Source organism: Lycium barbarum, chromosome 1 (assembly GCF_019175385.1).
Source record: "Lycium barbarum isolate Lr01 chromosome 1, ASM1917538v2, whole genome shotgun sequence".
NCBI classification, from domain to species: domain Eukaryota; kingdom Viridiplantae; phylum Streptophyta; class Magnoliopsida; order Solanales; family Solanaceae; genus Lycium; species Lycium barbarum.
Genome location: NC_083337.1, coordinates 141,006,486 through 141,027,195, shown reverse-complemented (window position 1 = coordinate 141,027,195; position 20,710 = coordinate 141,006,486). Strand labels below are relative to the sequence as shown.

Genomic DNA, 20,710 nt, shown 5'->3' with positions numbered 1-20,710 from the left:
CTGTTGCTTTGGCTTCTTACAAAATTGATCTGTTTTCCAGCAGTCAATTTGTTGAAGTGAGTTATAGATATCTGCAGAGTTGACGCAGCTTAATAAGAGAGATTTGCAGAGTTCAACATCTGTTTTTTGTAACTTTAAAAGTGCAGGAAACACGACAGTCATATTGCACTCACCGGACACCTCCTTCCCTTTTATTGTTAATTTTGAAGTTGTTTCTGTGGGGTCCAGTCCCCTATCCCATATTTTAAGAAAGGAAGATTTTTCTTCCTTTGACAAAATCACATTGGTAGCAATTGTGAAATTGGCCAACAAGTCAATTCTTTTGTTCACATTTTCGTGATGTAAGCGCTTACCTCATCATAGTCGTGACGTAAGCGCTTACCTCATCATAGTCGTGACGTAAGCGCTTACCTCATCATAGGAAATTCATTCCTATAAATAGGCAGCTTATGGTTCATTTGTGGACACACCAAAAATCATTTGCTACACACCAAAATCTCAGACAATACATCTGAGTGAGAGCAAAGTGAGATATTCCATAGACTAAGAAAATAGTCTGTGAAGAAAAATAGAGTGTGAGTGATATTGTAGTGAGGTGGGAAAAATCAAAAGAGTGTTTTTCTTTTTGAGTGTGTAGTGGTCTTTGGAGTATTTATACTCGTGACTACACAGTGTAAAATTCCTTACTATAGTGATATCAGCTGCTCCTCTTGGCCGTGGTTTTTCCCTTATTCAGAAGGGTTTCCACGTAAAATCTTGGTGTCATTATTGCTGCATTTTATTCTTGCTGATTTAACCATAATTAGTGTTCCGCGTTTATTACTAATACCGTGAATATTATTTTTGCGGGTCTATTTTATTCCCATCAAGTGGTATCAGAGCCAAGGTTCTGTCTGAGTATGCTCTGTGGTTGCAGCACAGTCTGAACTTCCACATCAGAAAAGAATTACTTTGGTCTTCGAATAAAATAATATTTGTATTTGTGATAAACGATGGAAGCCAACACTAGTAGAATGGTTACTTTGAGTGGCGTAAATTATGCCATTTGGAAGGGCAAAATGGAAGATTTGCTCTATGTCAAGAATTTTCATCAACCTGTCTTTGGAAATAAAAAGCCTGATAATAAATCAGATGAAGAGTGGAATTTGTTGCATCGGCAGGTTTGCGGCTTTATTAGACAGTGGGTTGACGATAATGTGTTGAACCATATTTCTGGAGAGACACATGCTCGGACCCTATGGGAGCATCTTGAAAGTTTGTATGCTCGAAAAACTGGTAATAACAAGATGTTTCTAATAAAGCAAATGCTGGGTTTAAAATACCACGATGGTTCCGCAATGACAGATCACCTGAATATTTTTCAGGGGATCATGAACCAGTTATCTGCTATGGGTATTAATTTTGATGAAGAAATTCAAGGCTTATTTCTACTTGGTTCCCTACCAGATTCTTGGGAAATTATTAGAACTTCATTATCAAGTTCTGCTCCGGATGGTGTGATCTCTATGGATCTTGCCAAGAGCAGTCTTTTAAATGAAGAGATGAGAAGAAAATCTCAAGGTTCCTCCTCATCAAATGTCTTGGTGACTGACACTAGGGGGAGAGGCAAGAATCGTGGTTCTCAAAATAGAGAACATCATAGAAGCAAATCCAGAAGCAGACTTAAAGATATTGACTGCTATCATTGCGGGAAAAAAGGGCACACAAAGAAGTTCTGCCGGATTTTGAAAAAAGAGAATAGAGAAAAGGAGGAAAAGAAAGAAGATGGCAATCGTGTTGCCGCTGTCACTACAGAAGATCTTGTTACTGTCCTTGATGCGGATCTGATAAATATTGCTTGTGATGAGTCAAGCTGGGTTGTGGACAGTGGTGCCGCATCTCATGTGACATCAAGGAAGGAATTTTTCTCATCCTATACTCCGGGTGACTTTGGAACTTTGAGTATGGGTAATGAGACTGTATCGAGGGTGGCTGGTGTTGGAACGATTTGTTTGAAAACTAGTATTGGAACTAAACTAGTTTTAAACAATGTAAAGCATGCACCTGATGTTCGTTTGCACTTGATCTCTGTTGGTGTTTTGGATGATGAGGGATATGTCAGTACCAATGGTGCTGGAAAGTGGAAGCTTACTAAAGGTTCCATGATTGTGGCTCGTGGCGAAAAGCGTCGTGGTCTATACTGGACTACGGCCTCTACCTGTGTTGATATGGTGAATGCAGTTGAGAGCAATAGCTCTTCAACGTTATGGCATAAGAGGCTTAGCCACATTAGCGAGAAAGGACTAAATGTTCTGGCCAAAAAGAAATTATTGTCAAATTTCGAAAGTGCTAAATTAGAAAAGTGTGAGCACTGCTTGGCTGGAAAACAAAATAGAGTTTCTTTCAAGTCTCATCCTCCTTCAAGAAAGACAGAGTTGCTTGAGTTGGTGCATTCAGATTTATGTGGTCCAATGAAGACAAGGACTTTGGGTGGTGCACTTTATTTTGCTACCTTTATTGATGATTGCTCAAGGAAACTTTGGGTCTACGTCTTAAAGACTAAAGACCAAGTGTTGGGTGTCTTTAAGCAGTTTCAGGCCTCAGTTGAAAGAGAAACTGGAAAGAAGCTGAAGTGTATTCGTACTGATAACGGTGGTGAATATTGTGGACCGTTTGACGAATACTGCAAGCAACAGGGTATCAGACACCAGAAGACTCCTCCTAAGACTCCTCAGCTTAATGGTTTAGCAGAGAGGATGAACAGGACCTTGATGGAAAGAGTCAGATGTTTGCTTTCTGAAGCAAAGTTGCTGAATTCCTTTTGGGGTGAGGCTTTATTGACCGCTGCACATGTTATTAATCTATCCCCTGCGGTTGCTTTGCAAAGTGATGTTCCAAACAGAGTTTGGTATGGAAAGGATGTTTCCTATGACCACTTGAAAGTGTTTGGTTGTAAAGCTTTTGTACATGTGCCTAAAGATGAAAGGTCGAAATTAACTGCCAAGACAAGGCAATGCATCTTCATTGGTTATGGCCTTGATGAGTTTGGTTACAGGCTATATGATCCAATTGAGAAGAAGGTTGTGAGAAGCCGTGATGTTATCTTCATGGAGGATCAAACCATTGAAGATATTAACAAAGCGGAGAAGATAAAATCTTCAAGTTCTGAAGGTTTAGTTAATCTTGATCAAGTTCCTCATACAAATGTTGATGAAGTTGGTGGGCTCGATGACGATGGTGATGCCCAGAATCATGTTCCAGATCAGCATGTTGATGATGATAACGATGCTGCTATTGATGAAGTAGATGCTCCTACTCATGAAGTCGTGGATGAGTCAGATATTCCACTTAGAAGGTCTACTAGACAGCATGTTCCTTCTTCCCGTTATTCACCTAATGAGTATGTATTACTCACTGATGGGGGAGAACCTGAATGTTATGAGGAGGCCATGGAAGATGAGCACAAGGATCAATGGATTGAAGCCATGCAAGATGAGATGAAATCTCTGCGTGAGAACCATACTTATGAGTTGGTGAACTTGCCTAAGGGCATGAGAGCTTTGAAGAACAAGTGGGTGTTCAAAGTTAAAGCCGAAGAACACAGCTTGAAGCCCAGATACAAAGCTAGATTGGTTGTTAAGGGATTTGGTCAAAGGAAAGGTATTGACTTTGACGAAATATTTTCTCCTGTCGTGAAAATGTCCTCCATTCGGACAGTTCTTGGTTTGACTGCTAGTCTTGATTTGGAGATTGAGCAGATGGATGTGAAGACTGCTTTTCTTCACGGTGACTTAGAAGAGGAGATTTATATGGAACAACCTTAAGGCTTCAAGGCAAAAGGTAAAGAAAATCTTGTATGCAAACTCAAGAAGAGTCTCTATGGATTGAAGCAAGCTCCCAGACAGTGGTACAAGAAGTTTGAGTCTGTTATGGGGGAGCAAGGCTACAAGAAGACTTCTTCAGATAACTGTGTGTTTGTACAAAGATTTTCTGATGGTGACTTTATCATCCTTCTGCTATATGTGGATGATATGTTGATTGTAGGCAAAAATGCTTCCAGGATTGACGAGTTGAAGAAACAGTTGAGTAAGTCTTTTGCAATGAAAGACTTGGGTCATGCTAAGCAGATTTTGGGCATGAGAATTACTCGTTCGAGAGATGAAAAGAAGCTTTATTTGTCGCAGAAAAAGTACATAGAACGTGTACTAGAGCGCTTCAATATGAAGAGTGCTAAGTGGGTTAGCACACCTCTTCCTGGTCATCTGAAATTGAGCAAAAAGATGTGTCCTACAACAACAGAGGAAAAACAGAGAATGGCCAAGATTCCTTATTCCTCTGCCGTCGGAAGTTTAATGTATGCAATGGTATGCACTCGACCAGATATTGCTCATGCAGTCGGTGTTGTTAGCAGATTTCTCGAAAATCCAGGGAAAGAGCATTGGGAAGCTGTGAAGTGGATACTCAGGTATCTAAGAGGAAGATCAGATGAATGCTTGTGTTTTGGAGGATCAAATCCAATTTTGAAGGGCTATACAGATTCTGATATGGCAGGTGACCTTGATAACAGAAAATCCACTACTGGATATTTGTTTACTTTTTCAGGGGGAGCTATATCATGGCAATCAAAGTTGCAGAAGTGTGTCGCACTATCTACAACGGAAGCGGAGTATATTGCGGCTACTGAAGCTGGCAAAGAGATGATATGGCTCAAGAGATTCCTTCAAGAACTTGGATTGCAGCAAATGGAGTATGTTGTCTATTGTGACAGTCAGAGTGCAATAGACTTGAGCAAGAACTCCATGTACCATGTGAGAACAAAACACATCGATGTCAGGTATCATTGGATTCGTGAGCAATTGGAAAGCGAATTGTTCCAAGTCAAGAAGATTCACACGAATGAAAATCCTGCAGATATGCTGACCAAGGCGGTACCGAGAGACAAGTTCGAATCGTCCAAAGAACTTGTCGGCATGCACTCAAATTAGAAGCCAGTGTACCCTCCTTCAAGTGAATGGGACTGGAGGGGGAGATTTGTGGGGTCCAGTCCCCTATCCCATATTTTAAGAAAGGAAGATTTTTCTTCCTTTGACAAAATCACATTGGTAGCAATTGTGGAATTGGCCAACAAGCCAATTCTTTTGTTCATATTTTCGTGATGTAAGCGCTTACCTCATCATAGTCGTGACGTAAGCGTTTACCTCATCATAGTCGTGACGTAAGCGCTTACCTCATCATAGTCGTGACGTAAGCGCTTACCTCATCATAGGAAATTCATTCCTATAAATAGGCAGCTTATGGTTCATTTGTGGACACACCAAAAATCATTTGCTACACACCAAAATCTCAGACAATACATCTGAGTGAGAGCAAAGTGAGGTATTCCATAGACTGTAAGAAAATAGTCTGTGAAGAAAAATAGAGTGTGAGTGATATTGTAGTGAGGTGGGAAAAATCAAAAGAGTGTTTTTCTTTTTGAGTGTGTAGTGGTCTTTGGAGTATTTATACTCGTGACTACACAGTGTAAAATTCCTTACTATAGTGATATCAGCTGCTCCTCTTGGCCGTGGTTTTTCCCTTATTCAGAAGGGTTTCCACGTAAAATCTTGGTGTCATTATTGCTGCATTTTATTCTTGCTGATTTAACCATAACTTAGTGTTCCGCGTTTATTACTAATACCGTGAATATTATTTTTGCTGGTCTATTTTATTCCCATCAGTTTCAACAGTTAGGTCTTTGCAGTACATTATGTATTCATCGCAGTATCAGTCCTTTGAAAAGAATTATAGACAAAAAAAGATTTTATTGGGCAAGTCGAGCTTTATCTGGTACAGGGGAAGTATCTTGAGATCCTGTTCTTGGTTCACTAAATTCTAGCTTTATACACAAAATGGTTTCTCTTCTTGAAGTAGGATGCCATCACCCCTAATGTCAGCAGAAGTTACAATATGACATAGCGGCAATCAAAAAGCCATGTACTAGGGAAAGAGCAGGAGGATTCAAATAGCTAGTTTAAGTACTATTTACTGTTAAGGTGGACAACTAAAAGTTGTCGTCCTTGAAGGGGTATAGCAAAGGGAACCTGTATTCAGGAAGAGATTTAGAGATGAAGCGAGGAAATCAATGTTAGAACAGAAGTAATACGTTCTTTCGTTGATTCAAACATTTATCTCAATATAATAATTTCGGGGGCAAAAAATTAAATAAAAATATCCAAAAGATTGTAATAAACCATACTAACATCCATTCTAAAAACCACAAAGTATTTATTAAATCCACAACAAACAAAAAAAATTCTAATTCATAGTTTCAACTTGTCACAATACAAGAGAAAATAAATCATTCGAGTACAATGTCATTTTAAGTATAACAAGTATTCCTTCAACTCTTGATCACAACGAACGTCTTCGACTTGCTAAATCTCTGAACATAGGGGCGGATCCACCCTTTATGATGGGGTGGCATGGCACCCCTCAATTAATAATTTTTTTATATATTTATGTTGTAATTTACTTAAATTAGGTTAAATATTTGATCCTGCCATCCCCAGTCGTAAATTAGATAAAAGTGTCACGGCTGATAGGCACGAGTTTGAATCTATCTTAAACATTTTATGGCTCTCGTTTTCCTTTGCGCCTTTTACTTCCTTTATATCAGTAATTCCCTTTTTGGCCCTCTCAATTTTCTATTTATCTTTTTATTATTTATATTGATTTTCATCTTTGCTATTATTTTATCTGTGATCTCTAGCGAGAACACACAAATAAAAACTTCAAAATCCCTTAAATTATGTATGTCTCTTAATCTCAAATCTATGAGTATTTAAATCGAAAAACTTGGGTCTCAATGGAGTTTTGGATTGAGATCAAAATTCATTTTATTTTTTTTATAATTTCTTTTGTTTATTACTCCCTCCGTCCATGTTTACTACTCTTAATAAGCAATAAATAAAATGAGTAATGAATTTGAGTACTTAATAATAAGGGTAAAATAGGTATAAAATGATAAATTATGTCTTGGTTTTCCAAACTATATAACTTACAACTAAAAGTGGACATATATTTATAGTATAATGGACAAATAAAAATGGACGGAGGGAGTGTATTATAAAAATTTATGCTATTCTATAATTGTTAAATTCAATTTAAATCACTTTACTACTTAAATTATGATGGAAATTTTATAAGCACTGCTTAGAAAAAACATGAAATTTATGATTTATTTTTGAGAACTTTGTAGTTTATCTAATTCTATATTTACTTATGGGGAGTATTTACCTATTGAAGAGTTTTTCTATTATTTTTCTTATTTTGATTGGTGTAATTCCCTTATTGAAGATGTTATTTTACTTGTGCAAATTCAATTTTTAATATACATGAGAGATGCAAGTCCCTTGGTGAAAATGTTAATTTTACTTCTATTGTTTAATGGGTGTTAATGAGTGTGATTCCTTGTTTAAGATGTTAAATTGTTAATTATGTTCGTTTCTTGATTTTTGAGATGTAATTTTTATATTTGCAAATAAAAAAAAAAGCCTATTAAGTTGACCCGAATAAACTAAAAAGAGATGGACCCGACCCAAATATACGTTCCTAACAAGACGTATATTGAAGAAAATTGTGGCACCCGCTACTTTCAAATCCTAGATCCGCCTCTGACTGGACATCATAGTATCTGACTTGAAACAATAAAATAAAATGAGTATTAACATCATCACAAGGTAGTCATAAGATACAGTCCTTATTACTTAGTTACAACATTCCATTATCAAGAATCACAAACTCTGCACTCCTAGCACAGAACTGCTAGTTATCCGAATCGGACTAACCATTTTGAAGCTAAAACATTGCAAAGGTACCATAGTTGTGTAGTAACTGGTAATCTATTTCAGTCATGATATGCCAAAGACTCAAATGAGATTTATTTGATCCTGTTAACTTTATTCAAGCACTCCATGCAATGAAATAGAAAAAGACTCAAATGAGATCTATTTGATCCTGCTAACTTTAATCAAGCACTCCATGCACTTCTCAAGAAAGCTGCGATTGAACTCTTAGAATACTACTTTAGAGATAAATGTTTGACTGCTATAAATATATATATATAAATAAAATAACAGAAAGGTAGATAAATAGCCATTTAGGCCTAAATAAATACGTTTTCACCAAGATGCCAAAAATTAATAAACATGAAGGATGTTCTCTGTGTGTGTGTGTGTGTGTGTATGATGGACGTGGACCAACTCCTAAACATAAGGGATCATTTGGGCCAAAATATGATAATAAACACTGCAAAAATTACTTACGCCCGCTTATGTCACTACTTACAGGACATTCATCAGACTGGTGGGATAAAAAATGATTTACAGACATCAAGGTGATAGATATGTATGTCGAAAAACACTTGTAGAAAAAGAATAAGTGCATCGGTGTCGTAGTTGTGCATGCACTGAGAACTCCCATTAAAGGCAGCAGATAATTACATGAAAAATCTTTTCTGTTCAATCAGTCCTAGCCCTCGCACCAACACAAAAGCAAGAAAGAAGCCCATTTAAAGCGAAAGGATTGTAAAGAATACTCGTTTTTCTTTTCTTCACCAAGTCAATAGCAATTTAAAGTCTATAATCCAAAATCAAACCACTATTCATTTTGCACTTTCATCCCTTCCCACAAATCTCAGGCCAGTTTCTTCACAAGTGCCCACGACTTCAGGATTAACCTGCAATATGCACAACCAGTTTATTCTGTGGGCATAACAGCATAATTCAAGGAGCAAGAATTATCATGCAACAAGTTTAAAATTTATGGTTAAACTCATATCTATGGCGATGTCATCTATGCATACATTTAGTGATCATCCAATGCAAAATGCATTTCACTTAAACCAGAGCTACCTTTAAAGGTTCTTTCACATAAAGCTAGTGTTTTCTGTTTAGTTGAGATAGAAGGTAAGTTACTTCTGGCCTGACATGAAATCTAACTGTAACCAATTTTATGCGAGCTTTGTTCAACTTTTTTTTTTCTGGCATGTCATAGATATCTATTAAGCCTAATTTCTCGTATAAACCTTTCACTAATGCAAAACAAAGAATGAATTTAAGCATGAGATAAGAGGAGCAGAACTCATATAGTAATCTCATTCTCTTCATTATCTAAAAAGCTCATTTGTGGCCCGCCTTTAACTCTAAACTTAATTAACTTAGAGCAATAGGTAAAAAATCAAACTGAAGGAGAGAAAATATTATTTTAATTACGCTGTTTCTGTCTTGTTATAAAATTCATTTGTGCTAGTTACTAAAATGAGGCCAAGTTACACCACCAAGGAGAAATACTTTGTTAGCTTTCAATTCCAATTAAAATGTAGAAGAGCAATGAGATGTGAGAGAGCCTTTACACTGGTGATGAAAGCCTTCGGAAATACTTTCAAACATTAGCAATGGAATTGGAGGGAATAGGTGATTTTAGGGAAAACTTTTAGAGGGAAAGGTAAAACAAATAAATGTTGCGTTAATTTAGTGGGTTTTTGTGGACTATTCCTTTTTATTGTCAGTAAAAATGTACAGGGTCATTTGCACTTTTGTCCCTATTTTGTGAAATTTAAACCAATTCACCAAAATAATACGTTTTTTATTTTTTTTTACAAAACTAGCATAAACGTATTCCTGAGTAACGTATTAGACATTATTTTATTCAAAAATTCTGACGGGAAAAACAGCTAATAAGTGGACGGCGTTAAAATAAAAGTCGTTACTGACAATAACGATTTAGTCTTATTACGTATCCTAAGACCACGACTATTAGTTGTCTTTTCATTTAAAATAACGACGTCGTTCAGTGTTTTTCTATTTCTACTATTAATAAGTGAGGGTTTGTTGGACGACGAAGGGTATTATCATAAATATGTGCTCTTTTATGGCTAAACTTTAGTGTATCTGTCATTGCATCTTCCATTCCTTTATTTTTTCAACACACACAGAAGGTTCTACTTCGTTCCATTTGACTCTTCCTCCTTCCACATCTCTTTCTTTCTTTATTCCAAAAATCAAAGACACTCCATTGAAAATCTTCCCCCAGTGTTCAAGATCTGTCTACTTGGAATTACATCTCATTTTATTAGTGGTTTTCTGGTAAGTCCCTTTTTCCGCTCTTTTTAATTATGGTATGAATATATATGAATCCGAGCACACCCAGTTTATGGTTCTTTGTTCATTGGTTTTCTAGCTTCTCTCTGTATAAATGCAAGGGCTGTATTGTGGTTTCCAATTCTTTGATTGTCGCTGATACTCTAGGAATTGATGTTCACGGGTTGCAACTCAATCTGAAGAAAGATTTGAACTTGTTATTCTCCAAAAAGTAGATGCATGTGGTTTGCTCCAAATTGATTTGGGCGTGTGAATCGAACTTCAGGTATGTCTTCGATGTCTGCAAAATATTTGTTCATCTCTCTTATATTTTGTTTATTGCTCCTCTGTGCCTTTGATTTTCTCCAACAGCTAACAGTGTGATTAATGAAAGCTAGATGAGGGATAGTGTATGTAATACATCTTTCCTTTCTTGTGTCTGTTTAGGAATTACAATTGGTTTCCATCATGGAGATAGATTGAAAACTATTCTAGCAAAAAAAATTGGCAGAGATTTCCCCACTGATATAGAAAATTAGACCTTATTCTTTTGGGTTGTAGGACAGTAGAAAGGTGCTTAACTTGAAGGAAGTGAATGTAATGAGAGCCTATGGAACTGCTAAAGACAAGTTTCAGCATCTTTAAGATCGTCATCAAATGAGGGTGAAGAAATTTGTAAAGCGGTAAACTGATACCTCCTACTTGGCTATCTTGTGTGAGATCTATATATACCAAAAATAATAACAAATACCAAGTTATGTACTGACCAACTTTCATCTATAAATTGAGCAGTCTATCTTCCTCTTCCTTTTTAAAAAAAATACAGTTGCTAGCATTTGAACATGGCATCAAGAACTTCGTAATTCTTTAGTAATACACAGAATAGTTTGATCCAAACTTAGACAAACCTTCATTGCTTCACTCTTTAACTTGTTTAGAAAATGAGCAGCTTAATTATTATGTTTATAAGAGCCCTTCCACTATACATTTCGAAATATTTAAAACCAACAACTACCTTTAATATCATTTGGAATGGTGAAAAGGTGTACAGTTTAATACCATCCTCTGTCTGATGAGGATTTTGAAATTTGACTTGACCTAGGTTGATTGCAATGTAAGTTGAGTTGCTTTCGCTGCTCTTTTTGTTAGTACCAATTTGTTTGCCATGTAAGAAAAAACTATCCTTTGTTGCGATGTTAAATATCTAATGTTTATGCTGGATGTTTCTCCTTCCAATCTTATGAAAAATCACACTTTCAAGATACCACATCTGTGGTGTAATGAAATACCACTCTTGCGTGGAACTAAAGAAACACAATTGATCAAGGTCTTTGATGAATTATTGATGACAGTTCTGGTGTTGATCGGATTACTCTAATTATTATAATGAAAGTAGGATGATCATTGTAACAAATTAGTATCAACTGAAGGCTTAGGGATAAGGAGGAAAAAAATGGTGTTTTGAATGGGACAAATATGCTTTACATACACTAATTTTGCAGCTGAAAGACTAGATTTGGAGATTAGGGTGTTTGAAGGCATCAGATTTAGAATTCAATAAACAAGAGCAAGTAGCAAAATTCTTATGAAAGAAATTTAAGTATGTACCAACTATCTTATCATTGATAAACAAGTATTATCATGACTTTTGCAAGCATTTCTTATGCCCTTTGTTTCATTACATGCTACTTGTGACACCAACTCACAATTTCTGGTCTGATAAGTCTTTGTGGGTGGCTTATGTATCAGCACAAGATCCCCTTGCGAATAAGGTTTGTGACGTGATCAATCCGGGTGAAAACTATGTTTGGATTCAAAATTATCATCTCATGATTTTTGCCTACTATGTTAAGCAGAATACAATAGAATAAAAGTTTGATTTTTTCCTTTATAGTCCTTTGTCATCATCTGAATATACTTGCAAAGCAAAATCTCACAAATGATGTGAAGTTGTTTTCTTACTTAGTTTTTTACTAAAGTTCTAGCTAGCCTTAGAAGGGCTTTCAAGTAACAAACTGCCATTCCTCACTCAATATAGCTTGTTGTTTCATTGATTGCTGCTTAATGCATCGGTAACAGAGAAGACTCAAAGTTATGCCAACTTGCACCCATGAGTTCCTTCTACCAACTTATAGTTCCAAGAGCTATTTATTTTATAATAGCATCGTAGTATTTCTCTTTACCTTAACAGGACACATACATTTTACTTGCATCCTACTTCACATTGTGTCCACATAATTTCTTACGCTTTCCAAATTCTTTCTTTTATTTTGGTAGACAAGTACTCATCCCTATGGTTTCTAATAGCAGGTTCTAATATCTTTGACAACTTGGGAAAAAAGGCTTATGAGTTATGACAACAAAGCTTTATGGAGTGGTCAAATTTCAAAAGGCACGGTGCTTCTTTTTTCCATAATGTAAACAGGTTTCCTCATTGAAAATGAAGAATGTACGATTTCACAATATTGTATACTTTTGTTGCTTAGTGCACATAAATATTATGAAGTATTAAAACCTGAAACATGGAATTTCGGACACACCATGACCAAATTGATTATGAGGATTTACACCAATATTATTTTGAAGTAAATCTCCACTATCATCGATATATTCATCAGGTTCACTTTCTCTTTCACTCTCTTCATCCTCTCTTGAAGGGCCGTCATCCTCTGAATTTTCAGAGCTAATTTCAGCATTTGCATCATTATACATATCAATGCTAGCCTCAGCTTCTCTGTGGAGAAAAGGAAGAAACCATATTAATAAATTGTAGTAAGATTGTAGGATATATGAGCAAGTTTTTTTCTCTTAGTAGAAAATTTATATGAGTACGAACACATTTAAAAGTTAAAAAATGCAACAATTTTGAGGTTTCTAATAAACCTATTCTAGCACTAAATAATTGAAGCAACAATTAAAAACATGTAAAAGTGCAACAATTGGCGGTACAAATATCTTCTGGGGAGTACATAAAATTTGACTAATTTATTTGTTGAAAATATATAAACCCAAGCTATCGAAAAAAATCTAATTTGTTGCTTACCTGGCCTCATATTCTCCGTGGCTACTACTAGTACGTCTTTGACTACTTGAGCCTTCATCAAATGATCAATGACCATGCGTGCTAGGACCTGCACCAAATGATTGACGGAAACCATGTGTCGCACTATATGATGACACATTGGTGTGAGATTGATTATAGAAATTTGGATTGTCGTGCATCGGTAACTGCTGGAATGATGGTTGAATAATCGGTTCTGCAAAATGAGGCTGACTGGCCATAGCAAATCCATAATTTTGAGCCAACAAATTCATGTGATAACCATGCTGACCACTCATTTGAAATATATTATTTTGATTTGCTGGTTTGGTCTTTACATAAATCTCCAAAATATTTATATCGATCTTATTCACAAATTTTTGCGGTATGGAGAAAAATTGTAGCAAGGACTGGTCATTCTCAATTTTAAACTCAATGAACCTTGTATTGTTACCTTGAAATGAGCATGGATATTTTCCAGAAATATCAATTTGAATATTTTCACTATTTGTCCCCATCTTCTCATGCAATAGTTCAACCAATTCAGCATAGTTCGTTGAAATAAACATGCTGACAATCATTTTGGCACCTTCAGTGTACCTGAATCCGTTCATTTGAGTAATTATTTCGCCACCCAATACAAAGCAACCATCACATTATGTTCAAAATTGACCATCGTTACTCCTACACACGAAAATAAGACACTTATTATTATTAATATAACAGAAAAATAAATTAAAACTATAGTATTATTTTAACATATTACGACATATTTGACTTAATTAACTTATACCTGTTGAATTTTTTAATGCTGTTCCGACAATAGGCCACACAAGTAGAAGCTTTGATGAAAATTGTTCGAATGTGTTTGAACATTCGTTTCATACACTATATTTTATAATGATCTGTGATTTGTTCAAAAAGTATGAGGAAGAGGGACTTTAGCAGTGTGTCGTTATTGTGTGTCACGTTTTACAATTAAAACGTAACTATTAGTCACGTTTTATAATCAAATCAATCAGAAAGATTCCCAATTTGCACGATTCTCGGCAAGATTTGCGCATGCCTAGTTTGAGTAGAAACGTAACTGTCAGTTACGTTTTATCCTAAAATCGTAGCTCCTAGTTACGTCTTTAACATCAGTCAATGTCAGATTACATAGAAGGATTGTTCGTATTTTGATTCTCTAAAGTCGTTATTGACAGTAACGTATTAGGAATAATACGTTACTAACAGTCACGAATTAGCTTTTAACACCGTTAACCCGAGCTATTTTTTTCGTTAGAATTTTTGAATAAAATAATGCCTAATACGTTACTCAGGAATACGTTTATGCTAGTTCCGTAAAAAAAATTAAAAACGTATTACTTTGGTGAATTGGTTTAAAAAATAGCTTATTTTGGTCAAAGCCTCCTATTTTGTGCTGGTCTTTATTTCTGGCCCTTCAAATGGCTGGTCTTTAATTTTTTACCTTTAAAATTGAACTTATGCCTATAGGGAGGGCCATGAGTTACACATCATAAAATTCACAAGTTATGCCAGCTCGCTTAAAGAGATTATGCCCCGATAGACATAAGTTCAATTTTGAAGGACAAAAATTAAAGACCAACCCATTTGAAGGGAAAACCGTGCAATTATGTGAAATGTACGGGTCATTTGCACTTTTGACCCTATTTTGTGCTGGTCTTTATTTTTTGCCCTTCAAATGACTGGTCTTTAATTTTTGGGAAAAGGGTAAAAAATATCCCTCTAATTTGAAAAAAGGGCTAAAAATATCCTCCGAATTTATTTTGGGTCAAAAATACCCCTCACATCATTAAAATTTTCAAATATATCCCTGTCGTAATGGAAATTCCCAACATAACCCGGTTTCATTTTTAAACCCGCTCCATTTAAACCCGATCCAACTACATGAAAAAACTCATATGCGACCAACGAGTAGTACGTCTGGATCCATTAGGCACAGGAGCGGGTAACGCATATGGGTTTTTTATTTAGTTGGGTCGGGTTTAAATAGAACGGGTTTGAAAATGAAGTCGGGTTATGTTGGGGATTTCCGTTAAGACAGGGGTATATTTGAAAACTTTAATGAAGGGAGGGATATTTTTGACGTAAAATAAGTTCGGAGGATATTTTTAGCCTTTTTCCAAATTAGAGGGATATTTTTTACCCTTTTCCCTCAATTTTTTCCTTTCAAAATTGAACTTATGCTTATAGGGGCATGAGTTACACATCATAATATATGTCAGCTCTCTTAAAGAGATTATGCCCCGATAGACATAAGTTCAATTTTGAAAGGCAAAAATTAAAGACCAACCATTTGAAGGGAAAACCGTGCAATTATTTGAAATGTACGGGTCATTTGCACTTTTGACCCTATTTTGTGTTGGTCTTTATTTTTTGTCCTTCAAATGGTTGGTCTTTAATTTTTGTCCTTTAAAATTGAGCTTATGCCTATAGGGAGGGGCATGAGTAACACATCATAAAATCCACAAGTTATGCCAGCTCCCTTAAAGAGATTATGCCCCGATAGGCATAAGTTCAATTTTTTTTTTGGTAACTAACCGACTTGTATTAATCACCAAATGAGATAATTGCATACCCATAGTACAGCAATCACAGCTGACTATCTAAAGTTTGTAACAAAACATCAACTACAAGCTAAATCAATTAAAATTTAAGCTGTCGCACATATGATTGAATGCCTGGTGGAGCTCTCACACAACTGATGCAAGCAACTTCTCTGGCTACACTCTGCCAAGATCTTGTTTTTTTCTCAAATACCCGCTGATTTCTTTCACTCCATATGGCATAAACCACCTCTGTATACACTAAATTGAAGAACTGTCTGGCCTGCATCTTGCCCTTTGAATTCTGCAAGGTCCAATTCAAATGATGATTCCAACTAGCATCTTCAAAATGATTCTGTCGTAGCCATGACAGGATTTTCATCCATGCCTGCCTTGTAAATGAACAATGGAGAAACAGGTGATCTCTCGACTCATCTTGCACTTGACACAACGAACATTTTGGCTCAACTTGCATTCCCCATTTTATTAGTCTATCAGCAGTCAACAACTTACCCTGTATCTGCAATCATAAAGTGAATTGAGCTTTAGGCCTAGCTGCATTGTTAAACATCATATTCTTCCATGGAACTCTGACTTGATCCCCATTAGCTGCAAATAAATATGTCTCATGATCCCTTGTTTGACAATAGGCAGAATTTGAACCTGACTCAATACCCCTCTAGCTTCTAATATCTTTCTCACCATCCAGGAAGCTTGTTGGGGAACAGATGCTAAACTAAACAATTGCTCTTTTATATAGAAAGTATGAATCCACCTTATCCACATTTTATCTTGTTTGTGAGCCAAGTCCCAGCAAGATTTAGCAATGGCTGCTTTGTTCCATATCTGAAGATTAATCAAGTTCATTCCACCTGCAGATTTAGGCCTACAAAATCTTTCCCATGCAATTAGAGCTTTCTTGGTTATGTAATTTGTTCCTGACCAGATAAATGATCTGCAATATGGATCTATGGCTTTAAGCACTTTGGACGGGAGGACAAATAGCTGGGCCCAATATGCTTGAACACCAAATAGTACTGATTGGACAAGTTGTACTCTCCCAGCATAGGAGAGCTTCTTGGCAGTCCACGATGTTATTTTGGCAACCATCTTTTCTATGAGTGGCATCCACCGGATGAAGGTTAACTTCTTAGTAGATAATGGGATTCCCAAATACTTGAAAGGCAAATCTCCCATAGTGTATCCCAGTTGCGTCAAGATACTTTCTTTCACTGGTTGATTTACACCCCCAAAGTACACACAGCTTTTCCCCAGATTAGCAATAAGTCCCGAAGTTGTTGAAAATTGAGCAAAACAGTGATGCAAAGCTTGTACAGATGACAAGTCTCCTCTTGAAAGAAGGAGAAGGTCATTTGCAAAGCACATATGAGTGATATTCAGTTTGCTGCACTTAGGGTGGTGTTTGAAACCTGCTTGGCCTTTCAGACCACATAGTAGCCTACTAAGATACTCCATGGCAATTGTAAATAGAAAGGCATACATGGATCCTCTTGCCTCAATCCTCTTTTAGCATCAAATGGAGGAGAAGGTTCACCGTTGATTAAAATAGTATAGTTTATTGATTGCACACACTCTATCAACCAAGCAATGAATTGTAAAGGAAATCCCAGAGTTTCTAAGACTTGCTCAAGATATGCCCACTCAACTGAATCATAAGCTTTTTGAAGATCTATTTTAACCATACATCTAGGAGACACATGTTTTCTAGTGTAGGCTTTGACCAATTCATGTGCTAATATGATATTGTCAGCTATTTTTGTTACACCCCGGAAAAATTTTGAGTTACCGAAAACTGTAGACGGCTTAGTATGGGCCAAAGGGCCATTACAGCGCGAACGCGCTGAACGAAAATTTGATAATCAAGTATGGAATGAAGGTTGTGTTATAAGAAGTTAATAATAACATATATATGACATTTGGAGACCATATGGTGTAAATTAGTTTATATGTTATTTGACGAAAAGCCCTCGTTGCTGCAAGCTAAGTGGGGCCCACATGTCGGAGTTTTGTGAAAGACGTGAGAAGGGACACGTGAATAGTATATGAAAAGTTGAGTAGATCCTAAGAAGGACCCATAAGCTAAACATGAGTGTAGACCCTCCAAAAGGACGATTTAAGAAAACATGTTTGGGTGATCCGACTTGGAGGGGAAAAACCGACATTATAAGTTTGGAATTTGGGCAAACCCCAGAAATAAAAGTTGTAGATAATTGAATTAGCTTTCCAACCATAGGTCGTGGGCCCTCATACGATATCGGGATCAAGAGTTATGACCGTTTTACTGAACGAACATCCAGTCAGAAAATTTAACCCTGCGCGAACGCGCACAAAGGGGACGCGAACGCGCAGAAGGAGTTTATATTACCCTACGCGATCGCGCCAGAAGGCAGCGCGCACGCGATGAGCATTTTTCCAGAAATTTCTGGCAGCTTCTAAACGTCATAAAAAGGGGGAAACCCCCTTCATTTTCAGATCAACACACACAAAAAACACCCCAAAAACTCTCCAAAAATCTGGAGAGTTCCCCCCAACTCCCCAACCAAAATTTTGCCCAAACCAGGTATAATTTCCCAATTCCAGTCCAGATAGCGTGTAGTTTTTGCTGCGGAATCATATGGCAGGCGGGTGATGGCCTAAATTTAGCATGGAAAAGTGGAGATTAAGCAATATTAAAGGGAGAAAGGTATGAATCTCTTTCTATTTGTGCTAATACCGGTTTATTTACAAAGAAAGCGTGATTAAATGATATTATACTGAGTTAATTAATTATGAAAATTGGAAAACAGCGTGTGGGCTGTTTTATGAGATATTTTGGAGTTGAAAACATTATAATCGATGTTGGTATTGTTGTTGTTGTTGTTGGCTGCTGAATTAAAAATTTGGGCTAGGCATATAAACAGGGGAGATGCTGCCCGATTTTCGGCAGAATATAAAATAGTATAATTTGAATTATGGTACAAGTGTAAGATGAAAAGGCTAACATTAGTGTGAATTATCTTAAATGTAGACTTACAAGCTCGGACACATAAGCGTAGCTAATAGGACGTGGAACAGGTATGTTAAGGCTCGTCCCTTTTCTTTCAAAGGCATGATCCCGATATTGCGAATTTAAAATTGTCTCCATATCTTACTTGTTTTTAAAAGTTAGATGTCTATGATTCTAAGGTATGATTACTTTCCCGATAATCCGTCAACGTTTTTCAAAATGTTCGTATTTTTCCAAAACAAAGATTTATGGTATTGTAAGCTTTTATGACAAAAATGATGGATATGTATTACAATGACAACGCTGACGTCAAATATGAGTAAATGTCTATGACAGATATGTTGACGATATGTTCCTACCATGAATATGACAATATGAAAATGTTAAGTTATTTCTTGATTTCTCAACTCTATTATGGATATTCACTATTTTAAAGGCTCCAAGTATATGAAACGATGTCTTATGATCCCGTTCTATGCTTTTATTATGATGACACTCTCCATTGATAGTCTCGCCTTATATTAATTGTCCCTTCAAGGTGAGACACGACGCCCACGGCTATTCCATAATATAATCGGAGGTTACCGACCTTACGTCACTCCGATAGATACATGACCTTCTTCGGGCTCTCATGTATGTTGCTTATATGATATATGTATATGACACATGAACATGATATATGTATATGTATATGGGAAAAAGGGCCAGAGCGTTATAGACGCTGATATATGTACATGATACACGTATATGTATATGGGAAAAAGGGGCCAGAGCGCTATAGACGCTATCCACCTGATCAGTTGGCACTGTATGACATGATATCGTCCCGGACGCGGGATGCCCGGACGCGGGATATATGGGCGAGCCGACGTATTTCGGCGCTATGACGTGATATGATATGAAATTATATGATATGATATGATATGATATGACCAGATAAGTATGCATGGCATCCGTCCTAAGAGGGCACTCATATGTACAGGTTACTCTTTTATCTACTATATGCTCTATAAACTCATTATATTATTATTCATATTGTATGTTCTCGTGATGTTACTATTCATGCCTTACATACTCAGTACATTGCTCGTACTGACCCCCTCTTCTTCGGGGGCTGCGTTTCATGCCGCGCAGGTACACCCAGATGAGTTGAAGCTAGCTTAGAAGATGTTCCAGCGGAGTTGGTAGGCTCCACTTGTCCTGGAGTGCTACCGAGTCAGAGTACATGTGCTATGATGTCTGATAAATGTTAGAGACTTTGCAGACAGAGTCATGGGTATAAGATGTCGGTATTGTGAATGGCTCCACTAACCTATGTGTCATTTTATGTTATGTTATAAAGTCTATATGATCAAAGATTACATTGATTTGAGTACGATGAAAAAAAAAATTGAAAGCTTTACTATGTTTTTCACTCCTTATTAATGCAAGAGTCTAAGGAAATTAAGTACGTAATAAGAATCAGCGGGTTCGCTCGGCTCCGAGTATGGGGTCGGGTGCCCATCACACCCTAGTACAGTCGGGGTGTGACAATTTTCCTCCCCGGAATGAAACCTGATTGAGCTTGGCATATAACCGATGCTATAACTGACTGTAATCTAGATGCTAGGACCTTAGATATCAATTTATACATTATTGTACAACAAGTAATGGGTCTGCACTCTTTGATTGTAATGGGGTTAGAGGTTTTTGGGATCAATGTAATTGCAATGCAGTTAAAAGATTTAAACATTTTACCACTTGTGAAGAATTCCTTAACTGCTCTAATGATATCCTCCTTGATGATTGGCCAGGCCTTCTTGTAAGAATATGCATTGTATCCATCTACTCCTGGAGCTTTGTCATCACCTATTGAACATAGTCCATCAAAGAATTCAGCTTCAGTAACTTCAGCACACAATTGAATCCTTTGAGCATGATTTAGGCTAGGCCCATTCCTCATTACCACTCTACTGACAGCAGGAAGTGAAGTGGTTGTGGAACCCATCAAAACCTT

General features: G+C 36.7%; 1 protein-coding gene and 1 long non-coding RNA gene across 3 annotated transcripts; one reads left to right on the top strand and one right to left on the bottom strand.

The window, feature by feature from the left end:
• The first annotated feature begins 9,902 nt into the window (after positions 1–9,902).
• LOC132609249 (uncharacterized) lies at positions 9,903–12,637 on the top strand. Of its 2 annotated transcripts, none has more exons than XR_009570771.1 (4): positions 9,903–10,103; positions 10,198–10,383; positions 10,659–10,780; positions 12,408–12,637. It is a non-coding gene; the product is annotated as an uncharacterized LOC132609249 (long non-coding RNA). The 2 variants fall into 2 exon arrangements; XR_009570789.1 differs by having other exon boundaries at positions 9,906–10,103; positions 10,266–10,383; positions 12,408–12,632.
• Positions 12,638–12,661: 24 nt separating this feature from the next.
• On the bottom strand, positions 12,662–13,783 carry LOC132609171 (uncharacterized). The gene is made up of 2 exons (XM_060323064.1): positions 13,141–13,783; positions 12,662–12,831 (listed from the first exon to the last, which is right to left on the bottom strand). Exons 1-2 carry the CDS (start codon positions 13,388–13,390, stop codon positions 12,662–12,664), a joined length of 420 nt encoding a protein of 139 aa, XP_060179047.1. The 5' UTR covers positions 13,391–13,783.
• Between the last annotated feature and the right edge of the window lie 6,927 nt (positions 13,784–20,710).

Bases quoted from the DNA above. Each gene is read 5' to 3' on its own strand.
- LOC132609171 (XM_060323064.1), bottom strand. From the start codon at position 13,390: ATGGATTTGCTATGGCCAGTCAGCCTCATTTTGCAGAACCGATTATTC. The intron at 12,832-13,140 runs GTAAGCAACAAA...TTTTCTCCACAG, and splicing joins CACGGAGAATATGAGGCCAG to AGAAGCTGAGGCTAGCATTG.